We start from the raw sequence: 13,937 nt of genomic DNA on the forward strand, positions 1-13,937 counted from the left end.
CAGTAATGTCAGAGTAGGGACACCACCATTAATGTTAGAGTATTGTCGCCACCAGTGATGTTCGAAGTTGTTCACCAGCAATAATTTTAGTTTGGAGCCCCCACAAATAAGATTCGAATCGGACTACCGTCAAAAATGTTGGAGAAGGTTCAGCACCAGTAATGTTAGACTCGGGAGAGCGGCAGGATTTTTTGAGTAGGGTGACCACCGGTAAGTATATCATCACCTCCAATGATTTTACAGTATGGTCAGCACAATTAATGTCAGTGTAGGGTCACCGTGAGTAATGGCAAGGTAGATTTACCGTCAGTAATGTTAAGAACAGTGGCCGCAAGAATAATTTGAGATAGGCGCACCACAATTAACGTTACAATCGGGCCACCATGTATAACGTTGGAGAAGTTTCACCACCAGTAATGTGAGACGAGTGCCACGACCAGTAAAGTTTGAATATTGTCACCACCAGCAATGTTAGTGTAGGGTCAACACCAGCAATGTTAGTGTAGGGTCACCACCAGCAATGTTAGTGTAGGGTCACCACCAGCAATGTCAGTGTAGGGTCACCACCAGCAATGTCAGTGTAGGGTCACCACCAGCAATGTTAGTGTAGGGTCACCACCAGCAATGTCAGTGTAGGGTCACCACCAGCAATGTCAGTGTAGGGTCACCACCAGCAATGTTAGTGTAGGGTCACCACCAGCAATGTCAGTGTAGGGTCACCACCAGCAATGTCAGTGTAGGGTCACCACCAGCAATGTTAGTGTAGGGTCACCACCAGCAATGTTAGTGTAGGGTCACCACCAGCAATGTTAGTGTAGGGTCACCACCAGCAATGTTAGTGTAGCGTCACCACCAGCAATGTCAGTGTAGGGTCACCACCAGCAATGTCAGTGTAGGGTCACCACCAGCAATGTTAGTGTAGGGTCACCACCAGCAATGTCAGTGTAGGGTCACCACCAGCAATGTTAGTGTAGGGTCACCACCAGCAATGTTAGTGTAGGGTCACCACCAGCAATGTCAGTGTAGGGTCACCACCAGCAATGTCAGTGCAGGGTCACCACCAGCTATGTCAGTGTAGGGTCACCACCAGCTATGTCAGTGTAGGGTCACCACCAGCTATGTCAGTGTAGGGTCACCACCAGCAATGTCAGTGTAGGGTCACCACCAGCTATGTCAGTGTTGGGTCACCACCAGCAATGTCAGAGTAGGGTCACCACCAGCAATGTTAGTGTAGGGTCACCACCAGCAATGTCAGTGTAGGGTCACCACCAGCTATGTCAGTGTAGGGTCACCACCAGCAATGTCAGTGTCGGGTCACCACCAGCTATGTCAGTGTAGGGTCACCACCAGCTATGTCAGTGTAGGGTCACCACCAGCAATGTCAGTGTAGGGTCACCACCAGCAATGTCAGTGCAGGGTCACCACCAGCAATGTCAGTGTAGGGTCACCACCAGCAATGTCAGTGCAGGGTCACCACCAGCAATGTTAGTGTAGCATCACCACCAGTAGTGTGAGAGTAGAATTAACACCTGTAATGTGAGAGTAAAATCACCACCAGTAATGTATGGAATCTTACAACACCAGGTTATAGTCCCACAGTTTTATTTGAAAATCACAAGCTTCTCGGAGGCTTTCTCCTTCGCCAGGTGAGTGTGTGTTTCCATGAAGGTTACTGCATAAATAGACAGAGAACAATGCCAGGTGATTACAGATAATCTTTCCAACTGCCCGTTGTCAAGGCAATCAGAGAGAAAGACAATACATACAGGACTACAAAATATACAAACCGTCCGAACCCACAGAGAGAGAGAGATAAACATCCGAAAGGAAGATAAAGAGAGAGAATGACCAGTTGTATTAAAAACAGATAACTCTATTTTCGTTTTTTGGCTTACTTGTAGCGTGACATGAACCCAAGATCCCGGTTGAGGCCGTCCTCATGGGTGCGGAACTTGGCTATCAATTTGTGCTCGACGATTTTGCGTTGTCGTGTGTCTCGAAGGCCACCTTGGAGAACGCTTACTCGAAGATCGGTGGCTGAATGTCCTTGACCGCTGAAGTGTTCCCCGACTCCCTGGGAGGGAACCCTCCTGTCTGGCGATTGTTGCGCGGTGTCCATTCATCCATTGTCGCAGCGTCTGCATGGTCTCGCCAATGTACCATGCTCTGGGACATCCTTTCCTGCAACGTATGAGGTGGACAACTTGGGCCGAGTTACAGGAGTATGAACCATGTACCTGGTGGGTGGTGACCTCTCGTGTGATGGTGGTATCTGTGTCGATGATCTGCCATGTCTTGCAGAAATTGCCGTTGCAGGGTTGTGTGGTGTCGTGGACGCTGTTCTCCTGAAAGGTGGGTAACTTGCTGCGAACCATGGTCTGTTTGAGGTTGGGTGACTGTTTGAAGTCGAGGAGTGGAGGCCTGGGGATGGCCTTAGCGAGGTGTTCGTCGTCATCGATGAAAGCTCCGACGGTCCACAGCGAAAAATCGTATCGACCTCCTCAGATGACAAACATAGAATGCAACCAACAAAGTAACCTTCGTCGTCAAGTACTTCCCCGGAGCGGAGAAACTACGCCATGTTACACGCAGCCTTCAACATGTCATCGATGACGACGAACACCTCGCTACGTCCATCCCCACACCTCCACGACTCGCCTTAAAACAGCCACCCAACCTCAAACAGACCATCGTTCGCAGCAAATTACCCAGCATTCAGGAGAACAGCGCCCACCACACCACACAACCCTGCCACGGCAACCTCTGCAAGACATGCCAGATCATCGACACGGATACCACCATCACACGAGAGGACACCACCCACCAGGTACATGGTTCATACTCCTGTGACTCGGCCCAAGGTGTCCACCTCATACGTTGCAGGAAAGGATGCCCCGGAGCATGGCACATTGGCGAGACCATGCAGACACTGCGACAATGGATGAACGGACACCGCGCAACAATCGGCAGACAGGAGGGTTCCCTCCCAGGGAGTCGGGGAAAATTCAGCAGTCAAGTACATTCAACCTCCGATCTTCGGGTAAGCGTTCTCCAAGGCGGCCTTCGAGAATCACGACAACGCAAAATCGTCGAGCACAAATTGATCGCCAAGTTCCGCACCCATGAGGACTAATTCAACCGGGATCTTGGGTTCATGCCACGCTACACATAACCCCACCAGCGAAAAAAGATTGACCTGTTTTTAATACAACTGGTCATTCTCTCTCTTTCTCTTCCATTTGGATCGCTCTCTCTCTCTCTCTGTCATTTGGTTCGGACCGTTTGTATATTCAGTCGTCCAAAATGTACTGTCTCTCTGTCTGATTGGCTTGACAACGGGCAGTTGGAAAGATTATTTGTAATCACCAGGCATTGTTCTCTGACTGTATATGCGGTAACCTTCAAGGAATCACACACTCACCTGACGAAGGAGAAAGCATCTGAAAGCTTGTGATTTTCAAATAAAACTGTTGGACTATGACCTGGTGTTGTAAGATTCCTTACGTTTGTCCACCCCAGTCCATCACCGGCATCTCCACATCATAGCCACCAGTAACGTTAGAATAAGGTCACCACCAGTAATGTTAGAGTGGGGTCACCACAAGTAATGTTAAAGTGGGGTCACCACCAGTAATGTGAGAGTAGAATCATCATCAGTAATTTTAGAGCAGTGTCATCAGCAGCAATGCTGGAGTAGGGTCACCACCAGTAATGTTGGAGTCGAATCACCACCAGTAATGTTAGAGTAGAATCACGACCAGTAATGTGACAGTAAAATCACCACCATTAATGTGAGAGAATGGTCACCACCAGTAATGTGAGAGTAGAATCACAACCAGTAATGTTAGACCACAACCATCACCAGGAATCTAAGAGTCGGATCACCACCAATAATTTTCGAGCAGAGTCACCACCAGTAATGTTAGACTAAAATCACCACCAGTAATGTTAGACTAGAACCATCACCAGTAATGTAAGAGTAGGATCACAACCAGTAACGTTAGAGTAGGTTCACAACAGGTAATGTTAGAGTAGAACCACGACAAATAATGTGAGGGTAGAATCACCACCATTAATGCGAGAGTAGAATCACAACCATTAATGTTAGAGTAGAACCACGACCAATAATGTGAGAGTAGAATCACCACCAGTAATGTGAGAGTCGGGTCACCACTCGTAATGTTAGAGTCGGGTCACCACCAGTAATGAGTGAGTAGTTTTACATACACTAATGTTAGAGCCGAGTGACCACCAGTAATGTTAAAGTACAATCACCACCAGTAATGTTAGAGTAGATTCACCACCAGTAATGTCAGAGAAGAACCACCATCAGCAATATTAGATTAGAATCACACCAGTAATGTTAGATTAGAATCACCACCAGTAATGTTAGAATATGGTCACACCAGTAATGTTAGAGTAGAATCACAACCAGTAATGTTAGACTACAACCATCAACAGTAATATAAGTGTCGGATCACCACCAGTAATGTTAGAGTAAAACTAGCTGAGAGGAGCCGAGCGGAGCGGAGGGAGCGTCCGATAAAAGGCGGGATTTCAGAGCGCTGAGAACAGCTGAGAGGATCGGAGCGGAGGGAGCGTCCGATAAAAGGCGGGATTTCAGAGCGCTGAGAACAGCTGAGAGGAGCGGAGGGAGCTGCGACCGAGTTCGAAGTGACGTCAGGAATCAGATCCGGACGCGACACAGGGGAGGCACCTGATTGGTGAGTAGGTTCAGATGAGTATTTCTACTTGTCGACAGTAACTAAAGTGAAAAGAAAGGGAATGTCTGCAGGTCTTACAGGAAGTAGCGTTTTTTTTTAGTAAATCAAGGTCCCTAGTATAGTTAACAGTCTCGAAATTAAGAACAATTTAAAGGAGTAAACTCCGAAAAGGGAGTGGCAAGTAGTTTTTCTTTCCTTTTTTTTCTCTTGACATTGTAGTTGTTGTTAAGCTAACTTAAGAGTTAAGTCATGGCAGGAGATCACAGAGCCGTGTCATGTTCCTCTTGTGGGATGTGGGAATTCAGGGATTCTTCCTGTATCCCTGATTCCTTCGCCTGCGGGAAGTGTGTCCAGCTGCAGCTAATGTTTGACCGCTTGAAGGCTCTGGAGCTGCGGATGGACTCACTTTGGAGCATCCGCGATGCTGAGAAAGTCGTGGATAGCACGTTCAGTGAGTTGGTCACATCGCAGATAAAAATGACTGAGGGAGATAGTGAATGGGTGACCAACAGACAGAGGAAGAGTAGGAAGGCAGTGCAGGGGTCCCCTGCGGTCATCTCCCTCCAAAACAGGTATACGATTTTCCATACTGTTGGGGGAGATGGCTCACCAGGGGAAGGTGGCATTGGCCAGGTTCATGGCACCGTGGTTGGCTCTGCTGCACAGGAGGGAAGGAAAAAGAGTGGCAGAGCTATAGTGATACTGGACTCAATTGTAAGGGCAATAGACAGGCGTTTCTGCGGACGCAACCGAGACTCCAGGATGGTATGTTGCCTCACTGGTGCAAAGGTCAAGGATGTCTCAGAGCGGCTGTAGGACATTCTGGAGGGGGAGGGTGAACAGCCAGTTGTCGTGGTGCATATAGGCACCAACGATATAGGTAAAAAACAGGATGAGGTCCTACAAGCTGAATTTAAGGAGTTAGGAGTTAAACTAAAGAGTAGGACCTCAAGGGCAGTAATCTCAGGATTGCTACCAGTTCCACGGGCTAGTCAGAGTAGGAATGACAGGATAGCTAGGATGAATACGTGGCTTGAGAGATGGTGCAAGAGGGAGGGATTCAAATTCCTGGGCCATTGGAACCAGTTCTGGGGTAGGTGGGACCAGTACAAATTGGACGGTCTGCATCTGGGCAGGACTGGAACCAATGTCCTCGGGGTTGTGTTTGCGAGTGCTGTTGGGGAGGGTTTAAACAAATGTGGCAGGGGGATGGGAACCGATGCAGGAAGTCAGTGGGAAATAAAATGGTGACAGAAACAAAAGGCAGTAAGGGAGAGAGTACAGAACATGACCGGACAGATGGTCTGAGAAAGCAGGGCAAGGACCAAGGGAAGTCTAGATTAAACAGCATTTATTTCAATGCAAGAAGTCTGATGGGCAAGGCAGATGAACTCAGGGCATGGATGGGTACATTGGACTGGGATGTTATAGCTATTACTGAAACATGGCTAAGCGAGGGGCGGGACTGGCAGCTCAATGTTCCAGGGTACAGATGCTATATGATAGATAGAGCAGGAGGTAAGAGAGGAGGGGGAGTTGCGTTCTTGATTAGGGAGAACATCACGGCAGTAGTGAGAGAGGATATATCCGAGGGTTCGCCCACTGAGTCTATATGGGTAGAACTGAAAAATAAGAAGGGAGAGATCACTTTGATAGGATTGTACTACAGACCCCCAAATAGTAAACGGGAAATTGAGGAGCAAATATGTAAGGAGATTACAGACAGCTGCAAGAAAAATAGGGTGGTAATAGTAGGGGACTTTAACTTTCCCAACATTAACTGGGACAGCCATAGCATTAGGGGCTTGGATGGAGAGAAATTTGTTGAGTGTATTCAGGAGGAATTTCTCATTCAGTATGTGGATGGCCCGACTAGAGAGGGGGCAAAACTTGACCTCCTCTTGGGAAATAAGGAAGGGCAGGTGACAGAAGTGTTAGTGAGGGATCTCTTTTGGACCAGTGATCATAATTCCATTAGTTTTAAGATAGCTATGGAGAAGGATAGGTCTGGCCCAAAAGTTAAAATTCTAAATTGGGGAAAGGCCAATTTTGCTGGTATTAGACAGGAAATTTCAGAAGTTGATTGGGAGAGTCTGTTGGCAGGCAAAGGGACGTCTGGTAAGTGGGAGGCTTTCAAAAGTGTGTTAACCAGGGTTCAGGGTAAGCACATTCCTTATAAAGTGAAGGGCAAGGCTGGTAGAAGTAGGGAACCTTGGATGACTCGGGAGATTGAGGCCATAGTCAAAAAGAAGAAGGAGGCATATGACATGCATAGGCAGCTGGGGTCAAGTGGATCCCTTGAAGAGTATAGAGATTGCCGGAGTAGAGTTAAGAGAGAAATCAGGAGTGCAAAAAGGGGACATGAGATTGTTTTGGCAGATAAGGCAAAGGAGAATTTTAAGAGCTTCTACAAATGCATAAAGGGCAAAAGAGTAACTCGGGAGAGAGTCGGGCCTCTTGAGGATCAACAAGGTCATCTATGTGAGGAACCACAAGAGATGGGTGCGATCCTGAATGAATATTTCACATCGGTATTTACGGTTGAGAAAGGCATGGATGTTAGGGAACTTGGGGAAATAAATAGTGATGTCTTGAGGAGTGTACATATTACAGAGAGGGAGGTGCTGGAAGTCTTAACGCGCATCAAGGTAGATAAATCTCCGGGACCTGATGAAATGTATCCCAGGACGTTATGCGAGGTTAGCGAGGAAATTGCGGGTCCCCTAGCAGAGATATTTGAAACATCCACCGCTTCAGGTGAGGTGCCTGAAGATTGGAGGGGAGCAAATGTTGTGCCTTTGTTTAAGAAGGGCGGCAGGGAAAAGCCTGGGAACTACAGAGCGGTGAGCCTGACATCTGTAGTGGATAAGTTGTTAGAGGGTATTCTGAGGGAAAGGATCTACAGGCATTTGGAGAGGCAGGGACTAATTAGGAACAGACAGCATGGTTTTGTGAGAGGAAAATCATGTCTCACGAATTTGATTGAGTTATTTGAAGTGGTAACCAAGAAGATAGATGAGTGCTGTGCAATAGACGTGGTCTACATGGACTTCAGCAAAGCCTTTGACAAGGTACCGCATGGTAGGTTGTTACATCAGGTTAAATCTCATGGGATCCAAGGTGAGGTAGCCAATTGGATACAAAATCGGCTTGACGACAGAAGACAGAGGGTGGTTGTAGAGGGTTGTATTTCAAACTGGATGCCTGTGACCAGCGGTGTGCCTCAGGGATCGGTGCTGGGTCCGCTGTTATTTGTTATTTATATTAATGATTTGGATGAGAATTTAGGAGGCATGGTTAGTAAGTTTGCAGATGAAACCAAGGTTGGTGGCATTGTCGACAGTGAAGAAGGTTGTCTAGGATTGCAACGGGATCTTGATAAATTGGGCCAGTGGGCCGATGAATGGCAGATGGAGTTTAATTTAGATAAATGTGAGGTGATGCATTTTGGTCGATCGAATCGGGCCATGACCTACTCCGTTAATGGTAGGACGTTGGGGAGAGTTATAGCACAAAGAGCTCCAGGAGTACAGGTTCATAGCTCCTTGAAAGTGGAGTCACAGGTGGATAGGGCGGTGAAGAAGGCATTCGGCATGCTTGGTTTCATTGGTCAGAACATTGAATGCAGGAGTTGGGATGTCTTGTTGAAGTTGTACAGGGCATTGGTGAGGCCACTCTTGGAGTACTGTGTACAGTTCTGGTCACCCTATTATAGAACGGATATTATTAAACTAGAAAGAGTGCAGAAAAGATTTACTAGGATGCTACCGGGACTTGATGGTTTGAATTATGGGGAGAGGTTCGACAGACTGGGACTTTTTTCCCTGGAGAGTAGGAGGTTAAGGGGTGATCTTATAGAAGTCTATAAAATAATGAGGGGCATAGATAAGGTACTTGGTCAAAATCTTTTCCCAAATGTAGGGGAGTCTTTTACGAGGGGTCATAGATTTAAGGTGAGAGGGGAGAGATACAAAATGATCCAGAAGGGCAATTTTTTCACTCAAAGGATGGTGATTGTCTGGAACGAGCTGGCAGAGGCAGTAGTAGAGGCGGGTACAATTTTGTCTTTTAAAAAGCATTTGGACAGTTACATGGGTAAGATGGGTATAGAGGGATATGGGCCAAGTGCAGGCAATTGGGACTAGCTTAGTGGTATAAACTGGGCGACATGGACATTTTGGGCCGAAGGGCCTGTTTCCACGTTGTAACTTCTATGATTCTATGATTCTATGATATGATCTATGATTCTATGAAAATCACCACCAGTAATGTCAGACTAGAACCATCACCAGTAATGTAAGAGTCGGATCACAACCAGTAGCGTTAGAGTAGGTTCACAACCAGCAATGTTAGAGTAGATCCACGACCAATAATGTGAGAGCAGAATCACCAACATTAATGTTAGAGTGGGTTCAGCACCAGTAATGGTAGAGTCGGGTCACCACCAGTAATGAGTGAGTCGATTTACAAACTCTAATGTTCGAGCAGAGTGACCACCGGTAATGTTAAAGTGCAGTCACCACCAGGAAGTTTAGAGTCGGATCACCACCAGTAATGTTAGAGTAGGGTCACCATCAGTAATATTACAGTAGGATCACCACCATTAATGTTCGAGCAGGATCACCACCAGTAATGTTAGAGTAGGGTCACCACCAGTAATGTTAGAGTAGGATCACCACCAGTAATGTTAGAGTAGGGTCACCACCATTAATGTTAGAGTAGGGTGACCACATTTAATGTTAGAGCAGGATCACCACCAGTAATGTTAGAGTAGGGTCACCAACAGTAATGCGTGAGGAGAATCTCCACCAGTGATATTAGATTAGAATCACCACCAGTAATGTTAGATTAGAATCACCACCAGTGAAGTTAGAGTAGTATAACCTGCAGTCACGCTAGAGCAGGGTCACCACCAGTAATGTTAGAGTAGGGTCACCACCATTAATGTTAGAGTAGAATCACCACCAGTAATAATGGAGTAGAACCACCAGAACTCATGGTTTCATGGAAGCATCACCAGTAATGTTATAGTAGGATCACCACCCGTAATGTTAGAGTTGCGTCAATACCAGTAATGTTAGAGTAAAATCACCACCAGTAATGTTAGATTAGTGTCACCAGCAGTCATCTTAGTGAATGGTCACCACCAGTAATATGAGAGTAGAGTTACCACTAGTGATGTTAGAGTAGAATCACCACCAGTAATGTTATAGTAGGGTCACCACCAGTGATATTAGAGTAGGGTCACCGCCAGTGATGTTCGAGTAGAATCACCACCAGTAATGTTGGAGTTGGTCGTCACCAGTCATGTTAGAGTAGAATCACCATCAGTAATGTTCGAGTAGGGTCACCACCAGTAATTTTAGGGTAGTTTCACCACAATTAATGTCAGAGTAGGATTACCAAAAGTAATGATGGAGAAGCGTCGACTCCAATGATGTCAGTGTGGAGCCACACCCAGCAATGTTAGATGAGTGTCATCACCAGTCGTGTTAGATGCGGATCACCACCGGCCGCCGTCACAGTACAAAACAATTGTAATTGTGTAATAGTTGAGGGAATATGTCATTGAATTAATATAAGGACCCATCGGGATCGCAGGAGTTATTTTCCGTTCATTAAATTTAATGGACGGAATTTCAAGAACTGAAGTACATTATTTCCCGATTGACACTCCCGGGTGCGTTAGCTGAAGCGGAAGATCTCCCCTTATTTGTTAAGTGACTGGAACTAACGTCAATTTTGTGCAACCTGTTTTTCTCACCGGGGCACTATTTGGTCTATAAAGGGGGATCAGTTACTGATCTCAGATATGCTTCAATCTGAACCGTAAAGCTGGAAGAATTCACCTGCTCATCTGAAAATGGTACAGGCAGCAATTCTCCAGATAAAATATATTTTCTACCCTGTTCTCGCATCTTTTGGTGTTCCCGGTAAGTCAATGTATCCTATTGTTTAATTTCTGTTGACTGAGACTGTTTCGGTGCCGATTTGATAATGTTGCAAATTCCCGATAATATTCTCATTGTAAAATCACAGAGGCGCTGTGATAAAGTAGTAAATATCAGCGCTAAACCTCCAGGCAGCAGGCAAGACGCTATTCTGGCCATTATATCGTAGGCAATGGGCGCCCTCATTTCCTCACTTGACTGCAGGAGGGCGAGTTACCCCCTTCCATTGCACAGTGAGCAGCTCACTAAAGATTGCGATGCTTGGTTCCTTTGCACCGATTACGTTACGAACCGGCACGATGGGCCGAATGGCCTCCTTCTCTGTGCTGTACAAATTTATGATTCTGTGATTCTTTCATCACTCTGCTTCATGTGGGTATTACTCGGATTACAGACATCTCCACCTCATAGGTGACTTTGAAAGATAATTTGAGAAACATTTTTTTGAACTACAGATAATGCGGCTCAGAGAGATGCCTCCTGCTGCAAACAAACTTCACGGGTTCCTCCAGGCGCTGCTCTGAAAACCCTGCGGCGTCCTCTGGCATATTACGGGGTAGATTTTGGTCATTACCACCCAAGGATTAACCATCGCCGAGCCAGAGTGGATAGAAAAATCAATAGCAGCAATTCAGGGCATAACTGACAAAATTCGGTGGGTGAAATACGTTTTTGAAACCTTCATGGCGGTGTGAGATCAGCGCTCAACGCTACACCGAAATATATGTCTGGATGGATGACAGAGAATGAGTCTATTTATTGACTTTCTAAAATCAACAAGTTCAATCGCCTCCCTCCACCAATCCTCATTCTCCGTTGCTCCCCGTTAACTGACACTTTTTGTAAATCTCGGACCAGTGATTTCTATTCCTATATTTTTTCTGTGTAATGTTTTATTTCCTTTTAACATTCTCACTAATGCTCTCCGTTAAAAAGGAGCCCGTGTGCATCACCGTAGGGAGCAACAAATGTGAATGTAGTGAGATTCCGTGTGCGTGTCCCCAGTAACTTTCCTCTTCTCTCTCTTTCTGACAGCAAACGTAGTGACAATTGTGATTCTCTCCCAAGGAAATTGTGGCCTTTCCAAATGTGTCTCTGTCTACATGTTGGCGATGGCAACAGCAGATCTCCTGGTCATCTTCTTTAACGTAATAGTCTGCCGGATATTCAATGATAACTTTCCATATTCATTCCTTTCCTACACTGTCTGTTGTAAGTTCATATATTACATTAATTTTGCCAGCCTCTATATGTCGGTGTGGTTTACAGTCTCTTTCTCGTTTGATCGATTTGTGGCGATCTTTTTTCAAGGGTTTAAAGCGAAGTATTGCACCAAGAGAACCGCGACCGTCATTACTGTAGCGGCCTCTGTCCTCGCCTATTCAAAGGGCGTTCCTATGTTTTTTTCATATGAACCTGAACGAATAATTAACAATGTGCAGTGGGGTTGCCGGCCAAAGCTGGAAGTTTTCACATTACCCACATGGGCCGCATACAACTGGCTCCAGGCTCTGTCAATCCCATTGCTCCCCTTCAGTTTCATGGTACTTTTTAACTCATTGACCGTGAGACGAATTTTAGTGTCCAATAGAGCCCGCAGGGAACTCCGGGGTCACAGCAGTAAGAATCAGAGTGATCCAGAGATGGAGAACCGAAGGAAATCCATCATTTTACTCTTCACTATATCGGGCAGTTTTGTACTCTTGTGGCTGACAGCTGTCGTGTGTTTTGCAACCACTCGGCTGTCAAAAACCTTTGATTACCAAGGTGATTACTCAAACCCTGGATATATCGCCACTGAAAGCGGATATCTGCTCATGTATTTGAGTTCCTGCACAAATACGTGTATTTATGCAGCTACCCAGAGGAAATTCAGAGAAGAACTGATAGCTCTACTCAAATCTCCCTGGTCACTGATTCTCAGATTGTTAAAAAAATGAAAAAAAAATAAGTCAAACCAAAGATTCTTCTCATGACTAAAGTCAAATTTCAAATCATTGTCTGCATTAGAAAGTCTTATCTGGTAATCTGAAAAAATGGGAGATGTCGTGCAATGTTACAAAATAAAATAAAATAAAGTAAAATAAAACCTGATGAAGGTAACTGCAGTTCTCCTTGTACATGTCTGGTTGCCTTTTGAGAGTTCCTACGCAATCTGCTTCCACCACCCTTTCAGGTCGCGAATTCCAGATATTAACAACCCTCTGTTTGATAAAAAATGTCTCCTCATTTCCGCTTTAAGTCTGTTGCCAATTATTTGAAATCGAGGACCTTTGGTTACCGAACCACTTGCAAGAGGAAATTATTTCTCCCGATTGGCTCGTTCAAATCCCCTCATTACTTTGAATACCTCTTTTCGATCTCCCCTTAATCTTCTCTATTCAAAGGATTTAACATTTGAAATCCTCCAGTCCTCTGGTACCACTCCCATATCCAAGGAGGATTGAAAGAAAGTGGTCGAAGCTTCTTTTATCTTTAGAATTGCTTGCCTCCCAACCTAGGATGCATCCCATCTGAACCGGGTGACTTGTTAACTTTCAATGATGCCAACCTATTTAGCACCTCCATTCTTTCTATGTTTATTTCATACAATATCTCTACTCCCTCCTCCTAGACCGTGATATTAACTTCACTCTCTTCTTTTGTGAAGACAGATGCTAGGAACTCATCCAGCACATTAGGCATGCTCTCCATCTCCACAAGAAGACGCCTTCTTTGTCCTTAATCACAGTATCATATTATCATAGTACTGCATCGCAAGAAGGAGGCCATTGGGTCCATCGTGCCTGTACTTGCTCTTTGAACGTGGTATCCTATTAGTCCCACTCCCCTGATCTTTCCCTATTGCCCTGTCAATATTTCCTCTTTAAGTTTGTATCCAATTCCCATTTGAAAGTTATTGTTGAATTTACTTCCACCACCCTTTCAGGTACGGCATTCCAGATCATAACAACTCACTGCGCAAAGAAAAGGCAGGTGATGAACCGAGGGAACAGGAATAGGCCATTCAGCCCCTGAAGCCTATTCTACCATTCAATTAGATTGTGGTTGATCCGTACCTCAACTTCATTTACCCGCCTTTGCTCCATCTTCTTTAACCAACAAAAAACGATCAATCTCAGTCCTGAAATTTCAATGACCCACAGCATATGAGGGCAAGTGAGTTATAAATTTCCACTATCCTTTGTCAGAAAAAGTGCTTTCTGATTTCGGTCCTAAATGTCCTATCTCTCTATGGTCAGACTGAGGAGAGGAGAAAGGG

General features: G+C 45.5%; 1 protein-coding gene across 1 annotated transcript; it reads left to right on the top strand.

Moving 5' to 3' along the window:
• The first annotated feature begins 11,787 nt into the window (after nt 1-11,787).
• On the top strand, nt 11,788-12,615 carry LOC137313868 (probable G-protein coupled receptor 139). The gene has a single exon (XM_067979606.1). The coding sequence runs from the start codon at nt 11,788-11,790 to the stop codon at nt 12,613-12,615; it is 828 nt and encodes a 275-aa protein (XP_067835707.1).
• Nucleotides 12,616-13,937: the final 1,322 nt, after the last annotated feature.

This window comes from Heptranchias perlo, unplaced genomic scaffold (assembly GCF_035084215.1).
Source record: "Heptranchias perlo isolate sHepPer1 unplaced genomic scaffold, sHepPer1.hap1 HAP1_SCAFFOLD_49, whole genome shotgun sequence".
Taxonomy (NCBI): domain Eukaryota; kingdom Metazoa; phylum Chordata; class Chondrichthyes; order Hexanchiformes; family Hexanchidae; genus Heptranchias; species Heptranchias perlo.